Here is a 22,218-nt window from a genome sequence, read left to right on the forward strand (position 1 = left end):
TTCACCAGAGTGCACCTGCACAGTGTAAAAAGTCTGCCTTTTCAAAGATAGTTAACTGGAAGTAAGTGTATTATTATAGCATGCAGTGGCGTATCATTATCTACTGTACATTGCTTCCAACCAAAAATAAACAGTAAGAGTAGGTCTAGTAGTTTTAAGATGACAGGTGGTCTTGTATATTTCCAAGACAGAGAGTAACAAAAACAAGTTGATAGTGACAGATTTAACACCTCAAGTAACGCTATTCTTCATGCAAGACAAAGTGTGGCTGTAATTGGTCGATAGAGGGCGCTAGTAAGCAAGAATACAAAGCACCGCTGGAATCCAGACAGCGTGGTGCAGAAGCTGAGACAGTCCCCCTTCTCTTATCCCCCCGCCCCCCATCTCTCTGCACCTCTGTCCCCTCTTCCCTCATTCTCATTAGCATCATGCACTGTTTCATTTCTTTGCAGATGCGACAATTCTCACTTGCTGATGTAAGAGCTGTTTCACGTGCAGTACACTGACACAGGTGGAGCATTATGCGTGCAATTTGTTTTCATGGGATCGCATCCATCACATCAGGTGCATGCAGACGAGTCGAAGCGCGGTCACAAGCGCGACCACACGCATAGTAGTAACCACAGGGAGACCGCAGCGATGCGCGTACTCTCAGCACGTCCCGTCGGCACCGTCCTGCAGGGTAGGGATTTTCATGCCGTCTGTTCATCGTAAAGACACATTTGCACTGCATCGTTAGTGAATATGACAATAGGCCACCTGTATGAGATTGAGAGGAGTCCCATCATAGCCGTCCTACACAAGGTCGGATAGCCCCCGGACCAAGACGCCTGACCCAAGTACACATTTACCGGGGAGGGGATGTTGATGGAGGAGCCAGGGAGAGAAACAGAGAGTGAGCGAGAGAGAGAGAGAGCGAGAGAGAGAGTAGAATATCATTTGTGCGTCCCTCTGTCTGTGCTGCAGAGAGAGGCTGCCAACACACGCCTGCAGGTGAGGGGACAGGTTGCTGCATCCACTGAAGGATCCAACCAACCCTTTCTAAAAACTCCCCCCACATAAAGGATTTACTATTTTTAATGTTTGCTGCTTTTATTTTTTCGCACAAAGATCGTTTAGTGGAGCTGCGTTGCACCAGGAAAGAGAACTAATGTGCGCGTTGCTCTCCAAAGTGATTTGCAGGACGAGAGCAGAAGAGACTCTCTTTCTTCCACATTGGAGTGTGTAACTTGCGTGGGCACATCACGGCAAAGAGGATATACTGGCAAAAACGGGGAAAGGAGGGCTTCTGCGGAGAGAGAAAACGTGAGTGACAAGAGACGATGTGGACTTCTTGTACTTTCTGCTGGCGCTTTTTACGCGCATGAAAATTATATTGTGGTGCACTTTGAGAGATTTTTTTTTTTTACAAGCAACACTGAGGCGTCATTTAAATTCATAAGAGGAGAGAGAGAGTGGGGGGGACTTGCTGCCATCCACTGCAGCAAGAGCGATGTAGAAGTCTCACACTTGACGCTCCTCTCCTCCTGAAAGCAGCATTTTATTCCAGCATTTTTTAAATTTATTGTTATTATTTTCAAATTATTGTTAGATTTTTGTGGACACTTTCAGAAGGGAACAATGAGGACTACTGGTGCAGTGGACTATTTGTACTATTGCATGCTCATTCTACAGTTCGTGCATCAGCCCGCTGCCAAGCAAGTGCTCCGGTACCGTTTAGCAGAGGAGGGACCCCCGGACGTGAGGGTGGGCAACGTGGCCGCAGACCTGGGCATCGTTGCCGGGTCCGGCGAGGTGACTTTCACGCTTGAGTCAGGCTCTGATTTTTTCAAAATAGACAACATCACAGGTGAGCTCACCACCAACGAGAGACGGATAGATCGTGAAAAACTACAACAGTGCCAAATGATATTTGATGAGAACGAGTGCTTTATAGATTTTGAGGTATCAGTGATCGGCCCAGCCCAGAGCTGGGTTGATCTCTTTGAGGGAAAAGTCATCATTCTAGATATAAATGATAACACTCCGTCTTTCCCTTCACCTGTCCTGACTCTATCTGTGGAGGAAAACAGACCCATTGGAACCCTTTATTTGCTGCCCACAGCCACAGACAGAGATTTTGGCAGGAATGGAATAGAGAGGTATGAGCTCATTCAGGACAACGGGGAGAACTCAAGGCGCTCCTCCGGGGATTCATACTCTGGGAAGAGGAGGTTTGAGGAGGGCGCAAGCAGGAGTAGTGTCTTTGAGCTGCAAGTTGCAGACACCACTGATGGAGAGAAGCAGCCACAGCTCATCATCAAGGGGGCGCTTGATCGGGAACAGAGAGACTCCTATGAGCTCACATTACGCGTGAGGGACGGAGGCGATCCTCCACGGTCCTCGCAGGCCATCCTGCGGGTGATGATCACTGATGTGAATGACAACAGTCCCCGGTTTGAGAAGAGCGTGTATGAGGCAGACCTACTGGAGAACAGTTCCCCTGGCACCCCCATCCTGCAGCTCAAGGCAGCCGACGCAGACGTGGGGGTAAATGGTCAAATAGAGTATGTGTTCGGGGCAGCCACAGAGTCTGTGAGGAGGCTGCTGCGGTTGGACGAGAGCACGGGGTGGCTAAGTGTATTGCACCGCATAGACAGGGAAGAAGTGAGCCAACTGAGGTTCACAGTAATGGCACGTGACCGAGGCCAACCTCCAAAAATGGACAAGGCCACAGTGGTGCTCAACATCAAGGATGAGAACGACAACGTCCCCGCAATTGAGATACGTAAAATTGGACGTATTTTTCTGAAAGATGGAGTTGCAAACGTGGCTGAGGATGTAGTGGTGGACACGCCCATCGCCCTGGTTCAGGTGTCAGATCGCGACCAGGGCGAGAACGGCATTGTGACCTGCACAGTGGTGGGCGACGTTCCCTTCCAGCTCAAGCCAGCGAGCGAGATGGAGGGCGAGCAGAACAAAAAGAAATATTTCCTTCATACATCAGCACCGTTGGACTATGAGGCCATGCAGGAATACAACGTGGTCATCGTGGCTGTGGACTCAGGAAGCCCTAGTCTGGCCAGTAATAACTCTCTGATGGTCAAAGTGGGGGACACAAATGACAACGCTCCCATCTTTAACCTCAATGTAGTAGAGGTGTCATTCCCAGAGAACAATGCTCCTGGTGAGAGGGTGACAACAGTGGCAGCCATTGATGCAGACAGTGCGAAGAACGCTGAAATATCCTATTCCCTCGACTCCTCTGTAAATGGGATTTTCTCTATTGATGCAGACAGTGGAGACATCCGAGTAAACACCATCCTGGATCGAGAGCAAACTGAGCGCTACGAATTTAAAGTGATAGCCAAAGATAAGGGCATAAACACCTTACAGGGTTCCGCAACAGTGGTCGTCCTTGTGGCAGACAAAAATGACAACGAGCCAAAGTTCATGCAAGATGTGTTTACCTTCTATGTCAAAGAGAACCTCGAGCCAAACAGCCCAGTAGGCATGGTTACAGTCATTGATGTAGATAAAGGCCAAAATGCACAAATGAGTCTTTTTATTGAGGAGGAGGAAGACATCTTTTCCATTGAAAATGACACTGGGACTATTTTCTCAACATTGTCCTTTGACAGGGAGCAGAAAACCACATACACCTTCCGTGTGAAAGCAGTAGATGGAGGTGACCCGCCCAGGTCAGCTACTGCCACCGTGTCACTGTTTGTTATGGATGATAATGACAATGCACCGACTGTCACCTTCCCAATAAACAGCTCCTACACTCTTCTCCCGCCCTCCAGCAACATCAGAACAGTAGTGAGGACGGTTATAGCCACCGACACAGACACTGGCATCAACGCGGACCTCAACTACAGCATTATTGGTGGGAACCCCTTCAAGCTGTTTGAGATTGATGGGGGCACTGGTGTCATTTCACTGGTGGGGAAGCTGGAGCAGAAGCACTATGGACTGCACCGGCTAGTGGTCCAGGTGAATGACAGTGGGCAGCCTTCCCAGAGCACTACAACGCTTGTTCATGTCTATGTTAATGAGACTCTTTCCAATTCCACTGTGGTCGAGGCGCAGGTGGCAAAGAGCCTGAGCACGTCTCTCAATACAAACATCGCCGGTGACCCCAATTACGACCTCAGCAAACAGCGTCTGAGCATTGTCATTGGAGTCGTTTCAGGAATCATGACAGTCATCCTCATTATCCTGGTGGTTGTCATGGCCCGCTACTGTCGGCCCAAGAACAAGAATGGCTATGAGGCCGGCAAGAAGGACCACGAAGATTTCTTCACGCCGCAGCAGCACGACAAGTCCAAGAAGCCCAAGAAAGACAAGAAGAAGCAGAAGTCCAAGCAGCCGCTCTACAGCAGCATCGTTACAGTGGAGGCCTCTAAGCCCAATGGTCAGCGCTACGATGGCGTCAACGAGAAGCTGTCAGACAGCCCCGGCATGGGCCGCTACCGCTCGGTCAATGGAGGGCCTGGCAGCCCTGATCTGGCTCGACACTACAAGTCCAGCTCACCGCTCCCCACCGTGCAGCTTCACCCGCAGTCCCCAACGGCTGGCAAAAAGCACCAGGCGGTTCAGGACCTGCCCCCAGCCAATACATTTGTTGGCACCGGAGATAACATTTCGCTGGGATCGGACCACTGCTCCGACTACAGCAGTCAGACCATCAACAAGTACAACAAACAGGTAAGAAAAAGTGTCTCCATGTTCTTTTTATTTTCCCACCACCACTCTTAAATGTATTCTGTTTCCTTCTCTTAGTGTTTTGTCTAGCCTAATGCGTTCTGACAGGGCTAGTCTCAGTAGTCGTGTTGCCTTTATGGTGCTAATGTGTGTCAAGTTAGCAGTATTGATCTGTTTTGGTTTGGAGTGCCATTCACATGTAATATTGAAAGGGAGTGTAATGGTTTAGATTAGTTCATTGAGGAGGTTTTTTTACCACTCGCCCCAACACCAAACTTTTTTTAGCCACTGCTAATGTGTGTCAGAGTGTTGTAGACAGTTCGCATAAGGCTTTGGTTTGCGGTTAATTTATCCCAGAGGCGGAGGATGGTGGGGGCCATGCCCTCCACTCGGAAAAGGCTGCCTTTTCGTCTTGGGAGAAGGGAGAAAACAAAAGGGGAGACAGGTAGATGAACAGTCATGCTTTGTTAGGATTGTACCATCTTAAGTGGGAACATGTGGCCACCGGGTCATGCTAGCATTCCTTTCCACTCCATGGTCTGTTTCAATTCACGGACCTGGCACTGAGATTAGATTTTTCATATTTTCTTTGACGTCACCTCCCATATCGTGTCTTACTTTCTGCCATTCGCTTATCTTTCTTTCTTCTCTCTGCCCTCCAGCAAGTCTTAGCTCCCTTCTGTATTGGCGAGGCAGAAGAACATAGAGGCTTGAAGAGCGATGGTGCAGCATCCTTAAAAGAATGCTTCGTTCATGTTTGATTGAACTGAGAAGAATTACAAACACAGCTGTAATTTTTTTGCTGTTATGTGACATACCTTCTCTCCCCACCATGCACCATGCACCTACCCGGCTCATCCACCCTTTTCATTATGCTTTCTCTAAAAACATAAAAAAACATATACAGTTATATATAAATATAAAACTATAAGAATATATATATATATATACTGTATATATACAGTATATATATGCATGTAACCAGCTTTCCCTCGCTCCTGCCGCTGCCTCTCATCCCAATACTTCAGTGTCTCACACGCGGCTTCTAATATGGTCTATTTGCCGTGCTACTCCCCAGAGGATGAGGAGCGCTGTTGCTTTTGGATGTCTCCTGCATAATTAAAAGGGTACTCCATTCGCCACATGTATTGTGTGTCACTGTGCTCACCACTTATATAGTTATTTATTTAACCTGCGCATTAACGCTGTTGTATGTTTTATGCACACACCAATACTGAGCTTCATCAGCCCTGGCCATATTGTGCATGCAGTGTTTACCTGCCTGTTATCTTGATACAGTCATGATTTTAAAGTTGAAAGAGAGCGTTTAGTCACTCTTGACGTCACGTTATCACGATTAGAATAGAGAGTTGCAGGTGTGCTGTTAATTGTGGCTGAAGTTGGTCCTTGTATGGGTTCAGGTTCTCTGTGGGAAGAGCGAGAGACGAGCACAAGAAAGACGGCCCTGTTAGCGCCACAGAGAAAGACCACTACTGTTCCCACAAGGGCACCACATCAGGGGGGGAGATGTGGAATAATACTGACCATTCAGTGTAACCTCTGAGGTATTGGGTTGCCTTTTTTCTGCCTCCTCGTCCTCCTAATATTACAGTAATCACTAAGGCAACCTGTCTTAGCAGGTAACCAGGCAACTGAAGGACTTTATTGCGCTTTCATTTTTGAAGAGCTGACATTTAAACAGTCATTAAGATGAGCCAGCTGTGAGGGGAGAAAAAACATTCAGGACATTTCCCCACCACGCCAGCCGATGAAATAACACATTTTCTTTTACATACCTGCACGCTGACTAGTGTGTGTATTCCACAGAACACTTAACTTTATTATTCTTGGCAGTAGTAGTTTCCATTCTTCCCCGTGCCAGAAAATAATTCAGCGCGGCCTTAATGTGGCGAGGATTTAAATCACTTAGCCATCAAATTAGCAAAGGCCATCAGCTTTTGTTTTATCATTGCTCTTCAAAGAGCCTCGTGCCCATGTGGATCACTTTTAATCAGCGGTGATCCTCAGCAGCTTGTATTCTCTGCTCACATAGCCAAGCCCCTGAGGGAGAGCAAAGCCTCGGTCCAGGCGATTATAACTGTATTTTTGCCTCGGGGTCCAGCAGCAGAGCTGGACATTGCCTTTTAACCCAGTGTTCACCTTCCCGAATCTTGCCTTCATGCCTGTAATGTAAGGCCGAGCCGGGCTGGACCGTGTTTCATTTGCATGGGTGGACACCTCATCCTGCATGCAAATGAGGCTCACCTGAATGGTGTTTGTAGCCATGTAAACATAGACACAGGCTTTCAGAAAACCAATATGGAAATGTGGTATTTTGCCTGCGGTGTCATTTGTCGAAACAGCCAACAGGAAACACACTACAACAATGCACATTTCAGAAATGTAAATTGTCAACGCTAACGACATCTTGTCTCAAAGTCATTGCCAAGAGCGGAACAAAGAAAACACTGAATTTCCACAGTTCTAACATCAAAACAACGAGTTTCCAATATCCGGCAATTTTTCTTCAATTTCCCTGCGACCCTCAGATGATTTTATCTACAAGACTGCCAGTCACTGGTCGAGTCCAATAAGGTAATTACTAGTAAACAAGCTTTAGAGCCCCCCCCCTCCATGCAATTGAAGACAGAAGTCACCTATCATTGGCCAGAAACCAACCAACAAAATGTCAGCTTCCTAGAGTCGAAAAAAGAGGTGTGTTAGAAAAGAGGAGACAATAATCTGTTTTTCGACGGGCACATTATTATCACTGTTTATCCTCGACGGTGCAGCGTACCACCAGCTGAGGCGAAGTTGATAGAACTACTTTTGGATCTATTATAGATAAATTCAATCAATGCTTTCCCGGGCTTTTGTTTATGTGCTGAGAGGAAAATGGAAGCGGTAACAGAGCCCAGTGGTGCTCATGAAAGTGCAGCAGGCAGTGATTTTGACAATAATTTGGTTTGGTGATTGAAATAGATTTACTCGGAGGCAATTACTAAGCTGAGGCTGAGACTCACCTGATACAACGGCAGCAATGTTAAGGGATTTCTATAGATGCTCCTATCAGTTTGTGGTAAATGTTGCTTGCATAATGGGTTAATATCACCCATTGTCCCCCATATTAATAAGTCCTTTTTTAACTGATGGAAAACAAAGCTTCATCTTTCCTTACAGCCCTCTTCTCTGCCTATGATAAATGTGCGCAAGTTCCTCTTATAAGAAAAACACTTGTGATTTAAGGAGGCGAAGAAGCTGCGACTCTCGACATCTGTCACGATAAGAAAGATGCTGAGAGACACAGAGAGGAGGGTGGAGACAGATAGGAAATTCAAGCCCTGCGCCACCTTGATTGCCCCGCACGCTGCTGATTGCGAGTGTCGGTGTCGAGGATGCCACCTTTCCGCCGACACTTCTTTCAATTTGCTGTCATCAAATACGGAATTTCATTTCATACTCGGCAGTGATCACGTTAGACGGAGCTTGGCAAGATGAAGCAGATTCATATCTGCAGCTTTCCTGTGCCACTCTCAGCTATTGTGAGGCGGCCATATTGCAGACTTGTTTATCCTCAGCAATTGTTAGCGGGAGTTTGTACAGCAAATTGACTTTTACAAGGCTCCCAGGGTCTATGATGTGCTACGCTAGCCCCGCTGTTTCCTCTCACCCATCCTCTTGTATCGACTGCAGGAGCTCAGACCAGCTAGATAGGAACATCACTTAAGCTCCGCTGCGGTCCAACTCAGGGGAATAGTTGTCTGTCGACGCGCCGCATCGCAACACAGATCCTACGTGAGGCTTGTTTGTGTGACTAATGGGCTAAAACAGTGGTGCTCTGTTTACTGCCACACTGTACCTCATCAAAATTGCAAAAATGTCTGGCAGAGTCAAGCCCATTGTAGTGTGGCTATTCTGTTGTGTGGGACAAAAGGCCTCAGGCGTTGTGTTCTCTTGATGCTGATTCAAACAGGTTGGATTTTGTTTTTTTTGCCGAGTGTATTTATTTGTTCCGGATTCTCTGAGGATTCTGTTTACTTATATTTGTGTTTCTGCCTCTCTGTCTTTATTCCCCACTGTGGAGAAATCCATGTGATGAATCAAATGAATCACCCTCTGTCAGCTGTGCTTACATGGGTCCAGGATGTCAAGGCAACAGTCAGAAGGGTCCCTGGCCCCTTGTCAGCAGGCTGCGATTTAAAGCCTTTCCAGCACCAGCCGTCTTGTCAAAGTCGGCCTTCGTGGAAATGAAAAACAGAGACGTGAAAGGTGGACATGTTGATCCATAATTTACCCTAAGTGCCACCCTTTGCTCTGGCAGCCAACTGAAGAGCTTGTCATCGCTAAGTGAACTTGTTTATGAAGAGGAGTGGACAGGTGAAGAAGACACTTTTATTTACTCTGCAAACAGTTTGATAAAATATGGACTACTTTCTAATGAATATATCAGGGTATTTAAAAAACTTGTGTCTAATGAAATTACATGCTAATCAAACTTTCGGTCAGTCATGGGCAAACTACGGCCTGCGGGCCACATACGGTCCGTTAAACTTTTTAATCCGGCCCACCGGATGTTTTCAAACTATGTTTTTTAAAACCTGTAACATCAAAGCTGTAGCCAGCTAATAGGATTTGATTTATTTTGATTTGATTTGATTTATTTATTTATTTGAACTTTTTTTTTTCTCACATTCCTTCCCATCAGTATGCCTCTCATACCACAATTCCAAATGTCCAAAAGGAGCAGGACGAAGCAGAGCTTATTCAATCCTACCCCTCTCTTTGTTTCACATCCAAGTGCTGATGCATTTGTTCATTTCCCATTCAACATGGTGCCTTTACTAGTTCTGAGTAACATGAGAACTTGGTAAAGCAATATAACGATGTGTTACAATGAAGGTGAGGTTTGTAAACCTGCCTGGACAAACCGCTGCAAGTCTCACAAGGTGCAGGTGTCATATGGCTTAGCATAATATCTCTCTGTGGTTTATGACTCTTCTTCCTTATATCTTCTAAACATCAACTGCTTGTAGTGTCTTTTGAATTGGGTGATTTTAGTGCATTGTTTGAATTCTTCACTCAATCTGTTCCATACTTTGATTCCACGTACAGATATGCTGAAGGTTTTTAGCTTAGTGCGGGTGTTTCAAGTCCAAATTTTTTTCCGAAGATCATATTTCCTCTCTCGATGAGATGAATGGTATAACGTTTCTGGGTAGCTCGTTATTTTTTGCTTTATGCAGAATTTTAGCAGTTTGAAAGTTTACCAGAGCAACAAATTTTAGTAGTTGTGATTTTAGGAATAGGATATGGATGACCCTAATTGATCTTTTTAGTAGTACAGTTTGTGAGTCTGCTCTTGTAATTTCCCCATATCTTCGCACAAAAAGTTAGATATGGTAATACTAGAGAACAATACAGAGTATTGAGTGATTTTTGGTCCAGAACTAATTTTGCCTTATTGAGTATAGAAATGTTTCTTGCCACTTTATGTTGTATATTTTTAATGTGGGATTTCCAACTCATTTTGCCATCTATTATAACATCGAGAAACTTTGTTTCATTCACTTTGTCCATGTCCACACCGTCTATTTGTATTTGCACACAAGTATCGTTCCTGCTATTACCAAATAGCATTATTTTAGTTTTACGTAGGTTCTATTTTTATCATATCATGTTTTTAGTGCAGTCATTTCATCTGTGATAATTTTTATTAGCCTTTGTGTGCTATCTTCAGAACAGAATGCCGTTGTGTTGTCTGCAAATATTACTAGCTTTAGGTCTTTTGTGACATTACAGATGTCATTTATGTATAAGTTAAACAGTTTTGGCCCCAGTATTGACCCTTGGGGTACGCCACATGAAATATTTAAGCATGCAGATGTATATTCTCCTAGCTTCACATCCTGTATTGCTTTCTGTTTGCTAGGTAGCTTTTTAACCAGTTCAAGACTACTCCTCTGATCCCATACCTCTCTAGTTTGTTAATTAGGATATTGTGATTAATTGTATTAAATGCTTTAGTTAAATCCATAAATATTGCAGCTGCACACTCTCTACGGTCTATAGCGTTGGTAATTTCCTCAGTTATTTCGATTTTTGATTATTTCGATATTTACTCTTAATATTCTTTCTTACATATTCTTAAAATATTTGTTGATTTGTTTTTGTACTTCTTATACTTATTTTCTGCTTCTTTAGTTTTTTGTATAATAAATCTCTCTATATAATGTGTTTTTCTTTTTACAAGCATTTTGCAATCCCTTTGTCACCCAAGGTTGATTTCTCCTCATTTTCTTGTTAGACAATTCCATCAATGGGCAGTGTTTATCGTAAAGCTCCATATACATATTCAGAAAGTGTTTGTATGCTTTATCCACATCATTTTCACAACAGACGCACTCCCAGCTTTGTTCCTTCAGATCTTTCTTAAAAGCGTTAATTCTTTCTTCTGTTCGTAGTCTTTGAAATTTGTCTTTTGGTTTTCCACCTTTCTCTTGCTGTCGTTCTCATCGTAAATGATAAACACTGGAAGATGGTCACTGATGTCATTAACTAGCAGACCACCAGTCGTGTTGTTATCAAAATCATTAGTAAATATATTATCAATTAGCGTGGCATAGTGTTCTTTCATTCTATTGTCAAGTCTTGAACTATTGAAATTATTTCAATGCATTTTGAATCGAGAGATTCCGTATTTTCTTGTGATATAAGGGTCATTGCGGTAATCATAGGGACTATGTCACAGCACCTCCAGGAAGACGATGTGTGATAGAAAGCAGAGTGGGTGGGTTTTGTGTACAGAGCAGCTTGAGTCCGTGTGACGGACAAGGTCAGAGAAGCAAGCGTTCTGTGACACAGTTTAGCAGAAAAGTGATATTTTATTTTATGGGTGTTTTTCTACCACTCGTTTCGCTGTGTTTTTACTTGATATTAAAACATGTGAAACAGCGGAACAAGCACATACAGCAGATTGTATACACTTGTACAGCTAAAACAAAAGGATTTTCTTAGTCAAATCTGATTCGATAGATTTTGTCCATAGGCAACTCAATAATGTTGTAATCATGTCATTTTTTAGAGCACAGCTAAATGCAAATAAACAGATCTCATTTGACACTTTTTCCACCTCAAGGAAAAAGGCTAAAACACCCAGATAAATAAATAAACATGGTAGGTGAGCAATAACAGCACCTTTATTTATTTAGTGACACAGAAAACAAGATGAACAAAACTGAAACACGGTCGCTGTCGGCAAGCGGGCATATCACACATCAGAAAACTCCACAGAAAATAGGAGCAACATGGCTTGAAAAACAACAGCTTGCCAAAACTCTCAGTTGGCAACCTCATTTTTTGGATTAAAATCCACAGTCACAATATAAAATGAAGCTGGCCTAACAGCCTCACCCGTTTGAAATGATACACCATGTCGGTTTTTGTCATGCACTTTACTTTCTTTGGGTCATCGTTAACCTTTTCAAAATACTTCCACACTTTGGATGATTTTTTAGCAGCCATTATGAGCCGTAAGTCCGCCGTCACCTCAGTTCCTTAATTGTGGGTGATTATATTAATGCATGGTAAGAAGAGGTCTTTTGTTTAAAGTTAAACACACATGGCGTGGAGTCAGAATGGATGGTACAGTCTTGATCACATGACATTTTCATACAATTCCACTGCGAGATTGACAGTCGAATCAGACTCCTCCGAATCGAATTGGTTTATTTAAAAAAAAAATCTTTAAAAAAGTTGAATTCACACTTTGAGTGTAGATGTATTTTCTGGGATTTCCGAGCAAACTTAAATGCAGCAAATTGTACTTTTGCATTTAGAGTTACAAAGTGAGTGATAGGAATATCCACTTCTTGTTTTTCGTTCTATTTCTGTTTATTTAGACCACATGTATACGCATGATACAGACATCGTTGTGACGTTCCGTGTCCGCGAATGCATCTCGCGGTCGTTTAGTGACAATGAGGAAGTGTCGTTCCGATGATGAAGGGACGTTTGTGAGTTGGAGATTCATGTATGGTATTGGAATTGCACTGCTGTTGATGTGTGCAGGTCAGAATAAAGTTACGTAATTAACGTGTAATGTAATTAATGAAATACATTTGTGACAGCTGTAAACATGCAATTATATACATATCTATATATATGTGTGTATATGTATATGTATGTATGTGTATATATGTAACCTGCCCTGTTTCGCACCTGCCCGCACCGGGGCTCGAACACATGACCTTTGTAATGGGAGGCGAGGGCGCTGACCACACGACTAAAAGCCCAGACTGTCGGCCGTGTGTTTAGCGCAGCTCTTGAGGCAGAGGGAGTGGGGTTTACCAACGTACACTCGCGCAGTCTCACAGGCTGGCATTCGTTACATATACAGTATATATTTACAGTCATGGAAAAAATTACAATATATATAATATTAAAATTGATCAATAAACTGAACAAACAAGGGTGGTCTAATATATATCATTAACGATATTAATGAGATATATATATATATATATATATATATATATATATATATATATATATATATATATATATATATATATATATATATATATATATATATATATATATATATATATATATATATATATATATATATATATAGTTTGTCCCACCCCTGCTTTAGGTGGTCTATCCATTCTGGGAGGGCAACATTTCTGGTGAAAGTGACTTTGAAGAGGGAATAAAAGGTATCCCCCTCCACAATATACTGTACCAAGGTTGCTGGAGCATCCTGTATATAAGAAAAAAAGGTTTCAACGTTCACCCTGAGTTCAGGTTCACATTGATTTACCTACGGCTATAACAGACATGCACCTGTTCCTGTGTAATACGTCTCCTTGTGACTTTGACCTGCCTCCTTTGCTATGCAAAATATAAAAAATATTAACACGTACGGGATCTGTCTCGGATAAATAATGCATCCTAAAGCTTTTAGTAACCCTCTGCAGCCATATTGTAAATATTAACTAAGCAGCAGAGCATAATGGCTATGACTTGATGCAGGAAGGCGAGGAACAGGACAGTCTGACTACTTCTATTAGCCCTCTTTTGGTTGTGGCCCCCAAATGAGATTATGTGCGTATGAAACAGGAGGTACCACACTCAGCAACCATCCATCAAATCTGCACGAATAATCGTCGCTTGTGTGTGTTAGAGTGTGATACAGTGTGTGTGGGTTGTACAGTATCACAGTGTATCCTGTGCAGAGCCGCCACGGCAAAGCCTCTCCATCATCCTGCACACCAGGCGACATGCCTGAGAGGGTTTCAATATCCTGCATGAGAATGTGAATGTGTGTGTGTGTGTGTGTTTGTGTGTGTTTACCCTGGAAATGCGGTTCATCATATTAGTATGTGTGTCTGGTCATTACATATAGTCTGCACACGTGCACACAGGCAGAGGGAGCATGAAGGCATGAGCAATATCTCAATTGAAAGGAAGAAAAAATCACTATACACAGTCAGGGAGGAAGGAGGCCATGACGTCACCCTTGAACTCCCTGATCCACCTGATCTATTTATTAGGCAGTGCTGCCATGATTGTAAACGTAAAGCCTCAACTCTGGAGACGCAACGTTAATTAGCAAAGCAAGCACTTGAGAGAGTATGAGGCTATTCCTGAAGAATTGAGGTCTCAAGGCTGCCTTGCAAGGTGATACAATCAAGTGTCATTAGCCATTTATTTTTATTTTTGAATGCCAATCTCTCTTCAGTTTTGTACTGCACACTCCTGCACTGTGTTTACAAATTGCCCGACAAGCATGCTGGCTAGCCCAGTGGCAGCTCACTCCGCCGACCGAGCATGCCTTGCAATCACATTGTAAAGTGTTGTTCAGAATTGCGTGTTTGTCAATCAAGTTAGTTACTGTTCGTTACTCCACGTGACAATAGTAGTTGGTTATGTGTTATACGTACTTGTTACATGTTGTTGCACTATTTACTTGTATTGTGAGTTAAGTTGGCCTCCCTGTCTGTTGTATTGTGCTGAGTCGCATTTGAAACAATCGGAATTTTACTGTTCACACTGACATGAAGATATCAGATAAAAAAAATGATTGAATTGACCTGCAGTGTGAACGTAGCCTCAGACTGAGCAATCTTGTTGTTACTTATGTTACTAAGCCGCTTCTCCTCATTAGGGTCGTGGGGGAATGCTGGAGCCTGTGCCAGCTGGCTTCGGGCGACAAGCGGGGTACACCCTGGACTTGTCACCAGCCAATCGCAGTAAACCTAACTTGAAACTTGTTTTAAGTTGTTATTATGTTATTAGATACAGTATTACTTAGGGGTGTCACAAGATCTGTGTGACAAGATTTCTGGTTTGGAAAAAAAAATGCCTCGAGGGCACTTTGTCTGGGACAATAATAAATGAATGAAAATTAACTTGATAATTTAATTAACACTGCCATGTGAATGCGCTTCCAAACAGGCAGGAAGAGGTTTCACTCTGTGCATTGCTAGATAATACCGTATAATATACTTGTAGATAATAGATAATATAGATAATAAGAGATATTATCTAAGCTTGTTTTATTAACTCAAGTTGACAATTAGGTGACTGTGTGCAGAATTCTGGTGCCAGAATCTCAGTCAGTGGTTTGTACAGATAAATGAATGAATGAATATTTTCAGGTTGTCAGTAGTAGTTTGGTGGGATGAAAATATTTCTGTTCCCCGGGGGTGAGTTACTGAAAGTGATTGAGAATCACTGCTGTAATATCAAAAACAGTTTCAAAGATATTTTCGTACATGTAAGACAATATCAACTAACATCTCTTTAAAAAATATTGTGGGTGCAAAGCAAAGCGTCAAACTTGATGTAAGTTGCCAAAAGAGCCCTTTTGCGGCCTGAAATGGAGCTATGCTGTGCTCTACAAACTGTAGGCAACAGGGTCAGACTGATGCTGTGTATTATCAGTAGCTTGTCTGTTGGAAACTGCACTATGAAGCAGAGCTTCTCTAATTCCGGTTCTTGACAGACAAATTTTCTGATGGATTGAATAACTCCAGACATTTAATTTAGCTGCAGGCGCTGGATTTGCAGCATCTTGCCCACTAGTTTGGGATTTAGCTTTGATATCACCTTTTACTCTTTGCACCATCTCAGGAGAGGGAGTTCTGTTTTTTTTTTTTTCCATCTCCCCAGCAACAAAGTCCTTAGCAACAAGCAGTAAATCAACCTGGCCACCGGGAAAGAGCACACCAGCCCTTTTGGATTGAGAATGAGTGGGTAAACCCTGGCACTGGAACAATACCACTTTGCTGTGTTTGCTGCAATCATAGACGGAGAGAAAGGAGTTGTCGGTGGGCTGCTGTAATCAAGGCTGAAATACTGGTCTTTGACACGCTTCATTTGCCCGCAGTTGGTTCCATGCAACACTTGGGACACGATTGTAAATTAGAGAGTGGATTCAGTGGTGAGAAATGCCTTGAGGGAGGTTAGAAGGGAAGGGAATGTTGTTATATTTGTTGTTGTTTCGTTGAAGTTGATGAGATCTGGGATTGAGAGAAAGGAAATGACATCAATCAAATTGACATGTCCGGGGGCAGTAAAATGATTAGAATAATAGTAAACCAAGCTTCTTAAGCACATTTTGCTACCACTAGATTTCCCTTTACATCCGATTCATCATGTTTAATCTGCCTCGAAGACTCCCCTAAAACTTAAGCGAATAAAGAAGCCTATCAGAGCTATGATGTGATGATGGCAAGGTGGGCTGGTGGCGGCTGCGACAAGCAGCTAAGCGTCTACTCGGGTGACATTTAAGTGTGTGTCGTGGAGATCCCCAGCCGGACGCGCTTCAGACGACTCGCTGTTTAACCGCCATTGGAATTCTAAGGGCGCTGCGGCAAATGTTTGAACAGCGGCGATTACTTTGCCCTGTGAAGCCAATTGCGGGTGATTGTTTGATGTCAACGCAAATGTGCTTAGCACGCAACAACCTCCCACCCCTCCCCTTTGCTTCCTGTGTGCGTTTCTATAAGCTTTTTGTCAGGGTGTGTGCATGTGTGTGCCTACTCTTTTGAATCTCTTTGAATACGCTATTCTTTACCCAGGCAGCCTCCTCTCGCAGAGAATTGGGGACATGACACGACAATCAGAGACCTTGTAATTTATGTTTAAAGCGCCAGCATTCTCCGTGCCAGCATGGTTTTGTTTGAACAAGCGGGGATTCTGGCGAAGGTCCTCAGTCGCTGTTTAAAGCGTATGCCTGTGTTTGCCCAGAAATCCTTGGTGGGCAATCCATTGTTACTATGGCAATATACCTCTACCTCGCCCCCACTCACTGTAACTTCTCTCATAGCCATATGCCTCCATTTTGAAAAAAAAAAACAGCAAAAAAACTAGGCAATTACTGCTCTTCCATCAATGCCAAAAGCTTCGCTCAGAGACAGCAGCCCCCTCAAAAATGTCACCATACTCTAACAAGTTGGCCTTCCGTTGGCTGAGGCGCAGGAACGCCGTGTTCCACTAAAATCTTGTGATAAAGCCACCTGGGAAGCAGGGAACATTTGAAAGATGAAGGTCCCTGAACACTAAATTGGCAGCAGTTGCTTCACCACAATGGGCTGATCGCTTCCTGGTGTCAAAGCTCCATTGGGAGCCGTAATTTACTGCCCTCGCCTCTCTGAGTTCTTGCATCCTGAGATCAAATTAGACAATGAGCGAACATCAGCGACTGCACAACACGTTAACACTCCCACTCAAGGCCTCGGAATCCAGTCTGGCTTAGCTACGAGTCCCAAGTATCCTCCTCCGTTGGGAAAGAAAATATGTGAGCTTTGTCACCATATTGGAGGCAGAAGAATGAGCTTGATATGACCAAACAGAAGGCTTTCACAAGATTTATTGAGAAGGCTAAATAAAGATGAGTTAATTCAGGCAGAGTAAAGGAGTTGATGTCAAGGATGGAAAACAAAGACATGTGAATGAGTACAGGAAGAGCAGCGGTTGAAGGAATAGAATACTATCAATGCATCAAACGGCCTCAACTGCTGTTAAGTGACAACACCAAGTGCCTGAAGGGCTGCAGCATGTTAACTTTTCCATCTGTATTTTTACGCACTCCAATGCATGTCTCCATCTTAAGCCTAGGGCACAACTGGACGCACAATTTTTTGGCCATGAAATTTTTTGCGTTCCCCATATCACTGCGTTTTTTTTGTTTGTGGAGAACACAGTTGTGGAGAACGCAGTTGTGGTGATCAAGAAGGAGTAAGATCTTGACACGCATGGAAGACGTACGAAATATTTGAACGCACGCTGTCCGCACTAATGATGTATGTGGGGTGCGCGTGTGGCACACCACACCCATAGGAGTGGTACGAAAAGATTGACATTTTGTCCAAACCTGACACCAGTAAAACGTATGAAAGACACACGTTGGGCGTATGGATGACTCCCAACGTACAAAGTACAAAGTGTCTTGCAACCAGAAGAGAACTTAAGAGCCCATAGAGTTTGTTTGACATGCCGAAGAACCTCTGCGGCCTGTCTGCAGCTCGAAAATCAGCATGTGGTGCGTTTCTTGCGTTTTTTTTGTAGACCGTATGACCGGTTGTGATCTAGGCTGTAGGCAATGAGCTTGGACAAATATTTTCAGGTGACAAAATGTAAATAAAATCAGAACTTCGGCTGACCATGCATTATTAAAGTACTGTATATGCTTCAAAGTGACACTTTAGGTCTGAAACTGCCTGTAGGGAATCACTCTCGCTGCAGTCCTTTGTCGTAGCTTAAAAGGAACCCGCCGACAGGAACAGGGAAAGGAAATAAGGTGTCGCTGCATGTGGGAGACGTGGCGTCTAGCTGGATTGTACGAGCTCTCCTACAGTGGCCAGCTCTCTTCTGTTGTCTCAGTGTGGGCGCGCCGGTGTCTGAGGCGTTTTATTACCCACCCAGAAGGTGCGGTGAGGTTGAGACTGTGAGCGGCAGAGGAAAATGTGATTACCAGGCGGCGGGGACACTTCAAATTGAATCTGATGAACTGTCAAGGCTCCTCGTCCTCTGCTTTTGTAAGCCATTGCCACTTATTCACACAAGTCAAATTTTCAACGCTGCAATGAAAATAATACTGTCCCTCTCTGTATGTCTGTTATATAAGGCTGGAAGTGATGCATTGTGGTGGCAGAGGGGTGGGGGGGTGGACGACACGGTGTTTACCTTGCATCAGCACAATGACAACAACAATAGCGACAGCAGCTGGAGGAGGGCCTTTGTGAGGCACACGACGATACACGGAAGGGGAGTGACAAGTTTGAAAAATTGGCAAACAGTGTTTGCTGGAAGGCTTCCTTGGGGCTCGCGTACCTTTGGAATCATGTGTGAACGCGGGGGCGTGTGAATGAAAAATAGCTGTGTGATTCTGCCATATCGCCTCTGTAAAGATATGTGTCCCGGCACCAGCCCACCCTCCTCCCTCTCTCAGCTTGCTCACAACCTCATCATATCACCCCCTCCTCTCCATCCCTCTCTTTCCTGCAGCTTAGTGGACCAAAGTTATTTAAAGCTTAGGGATCGTAAAACCCACCGTAGGTGTGTTTGCTTTTGTTACTTTCCCAAAATGGTGCATTGTCTGACGCATCACAAAGCAGTCAGCGCCGGAGCAGCTGCTGGCCGAGTGACGTGCGTTTAAATGCAGTTCAGCTGAGGTAGAGCCCTCATCAGCAGGTTTTAAGTGGCAAAGCTGCCAATTAGACAAGAAGGAAGTAGACATTCCGAGGATGCCATCCCTCCAAAGAAAACTATCAAGGACACACCCTGTAGGGGTATTAACTTAAGGGCTACAATGCAGACTTAAACAAACACTTCGGCAGCTCCTTTGCAGTAAACTGACACTTTAGCAAACGCCCTCTACTATATTTTCCCATTTTTCGCCACATAAGCTCATTAAAGGCAATACATGCCAGGTGGGTCTTGTTTTTGCATGCACAGATGAGAAAGGAAATTATGTTTTCATTGTGTTTTTACAGTTGGGATTACACTCTGTGGAGGGGTGGAGTTTAGACCAAGAAAGAGCCCATTGCAGTTTGACAATGGTCTGGATAAAGGCTTACAACCAGGGATTCTGTTTTGTTTTGGTTTATATTTACAGTACATTCCACTTATTTTTCTCATCAATGACACATTAATCCTAATTAGAAAGTGCAAGAATAGGACCGAAATGGCAATCTATAAAGGTGGAGAAACGGGTCCAAATTGGGAACATTTGGCCTCAGTGAAGATCTTCCTTTTGTAATTGTTGTTTATTGCTGTTATATTGTGTGATCTCTACCACACATCAGACGTCACAAACTGCTCTGCCCTTCCCAATTAAACTCTATGCACCACAAAGCTCTTAAAACAGGCTCTTGACTAATTATTAGTCACAGGCGCCACAAAGCCATGTTTGAACTCTCGCACACTGTTGACAGGACGCCAAGACCAGACAGGAGAACAACGCAACTCGAGTCTTTCCCCTCGAGCATCCCCTCAGTGGGTCCACGTCTTTGGCCTTGTTGATTCTGCGTATTGGTCCATCACACTGCTAAAGCTCTAATTAACGCGTCTAAATGGTGCCAAAACATTCTTCTGCAATACAAAGTGTGGAGAGATAAATGGAAGGAGTAAAAATAGAGCAACATGCTCTCGTCGGTGGTAAAACTACTGTTTCCTGAATGTTAGACACACGCATCACAGTATTTTTTAAGACTTATTTTTACGTCATGTCATGAAAAGGCCTGTTCACGTTGTCACATGCGGTGGTGCTCTGAGGCCCGACTGTAAAGTCAATGTAGCCAATCCCAAGCCTGAAGAAAGTTGTTTCCAGAAAAGACGACTTTGGAAAATTGTGGCAAAGCTTGAATCGCAAACGTCACACCCGACATAATCTTCTAACACCTCCTAAACTCCCATAGAAAAATACTCAAGTAAAATTTGATGCTAATTTAATTTGACAGTCGGCTCAGAGAAACTGTCGACTTCTTGCACATACTCACACACAAATTGTCTCTCTCACACACACACATGGAATTATCCCATGCAGCAGCCTGATTCAATTAGTCCGAGGTGAGTAACGGAGAGATGAGGGTCACACTTGCCATTCCAGCCCAAATGGAGATGTTTCCTGGGAGACCTGGCTTGTCGCTAAATTAGTGCAGCTCCTGGGTCATTGTCTCATCATGGCCTAGAATGGCCTTTTTTGGACATTTTACAAGTCTCCCAGATGTGCCGTCTTGTTTGAAATTGGGACCCCCTGCAAACTAGCAGCCACAGTGGATGCGCATGCATCACTGTTGCCAACTGCTCAGTAAGAAAAGTGACTATTGGCTGTCCTAGAAGGCGCTAGATGATATCATTGGCTAATTTGCATATTATTTGCATGTGATGTAACCGATGTTGTAGGAAAAAACATATCCTTGTAGAAGAGACAAAACGGTCAGCAAAAACACCTTAATTACATCTAGAACTACAAATAAACTTGATTCTTGGTTTATTAATTTAAAATTGGCCATCACTTCATCAAAATGAAATAAATCTAGTATTTTATCTCGGCCAGCGCCTCTCTAAGTCTAGACAGCGTAATAATTACGTCCGGACTCACCTGTAAAACATTGCGAGATCGACCCCGGCGGCATCGTGCCTTGCGCATGCATGATTCATGGATGCTAAGAGCTCCACACGAGACCCGCTGCTGCTCAATGAGAACACAAACTGCAGATCAATACGTACTTTGACTTTTAAGTCCCCAAATACCACAAACCTGTCGAACAACACCAGAAAAGGTAGTTAGATTTGTCGATAGTCGCTTTTGAGAAAATATGTCGCCAAGAGGGTTTGGAAAGTCACCAGATTTAGCGACAATGTCACCAAGTTGGCAACACTGGTGTGCATATCAATGAGGCTTCAATTTAGTAAAGCACAGCACAGCAGATTCAAGGAAAGGACACCCTCACTTCACGTGAAAATGAAAATGTGCTCCTCCTCCTATTGAAGTTTCAGAATGAGCCTTCATAACCAGAAGGTATCAGGTATGGATTACCAGTAAAGGCAGTTACTGACAACGCTCGCTGCTCCCATTAAGCCATAATGGATGTAGAGAATCAATGTTGGATAAACAGAAGGCCTTCGTGTTTGAATGTTATTCAAACATGCGCCAGGTCCCATCTCTAATGGAAGTGTTTATACAGAGCACCTGGCTCTCCAGTACGGCCTCGCTCTACCCTGTCTAGACAGCCGTTCCCGGCATCTCTATCTTTTTGTCTCACATATACACTCCTGATCAAAATCTTAAAACCAGTTGAAAAAGTGCAACGATTTACATTTTCCACTGTTGGATCTTAAGGAGGTTCTAAGTAGAGGTTAAAAATGCAAAAAGAAGAAATGGGTGTAATCCCAAAAAAATTTGAATTTGCAATTTATTGCAAATAAGCATTAAAGTGAAATATGCTGTTCAAAAGTTGAAGACCACAAAAAAGACAAAATCTTGTTAAAAAATTGGGTTCATTGTCATTTTCTGTCAGG

At 43.6% G+C, this 22,218-nt stretch overlaps 1 protein-coding gene across 7 annotated transcripts in view; it reads left to right on the forward strand.

Annotated features, from left to right (window-relative positions):
- Nucleotides 1–789: 789 nt before the first annotated feature.
- Nucleotides 790–22,218, forward strand: part of pcdh7b (protocadherin 7b) — a 100,875-nt gene continuing 79,446 nt past the window's right edge. For 4 of the 7 annotated variants that reach the window (XM_054799770.1, XM_054799776.1, XM_054799773.1 and 1 more), the window contains exon 1: nt 931–4,689. In XM_054799770.1, the coding sequence (XP_054655745.1) occupies nt 1,621–4,689 (3,069 nt within the window). In that variant the 5' untranslated portion in view covers nt 931–1,620. Of the gene's footprint in view, nt 4,690–22,218 lie in introns of all 7 variants that reach the window. The other 3 variants (XM_054799771.1, XM_054799775.1, XM_054799772.1) reach the window with 2 other exon arrangements.

The sequence above is a fragment of the Dunckerocampus dactyliophorus genome, chromosome 15 (assembly GCF_027744805.1).
Source record: "Dunckerocampus dactyliophorus isolate RoL2022-P2 chromosome 15, RoL_Ddac_1.1, whole genome shotgun sequence".
Lineage (NCBI taxonomy): Eukaryota > Metazoa > Chordata > Actinopteri > Syngnathiformes > Syngnathidae > Dunckerocampus > Dunckerocampus dactyliophorus.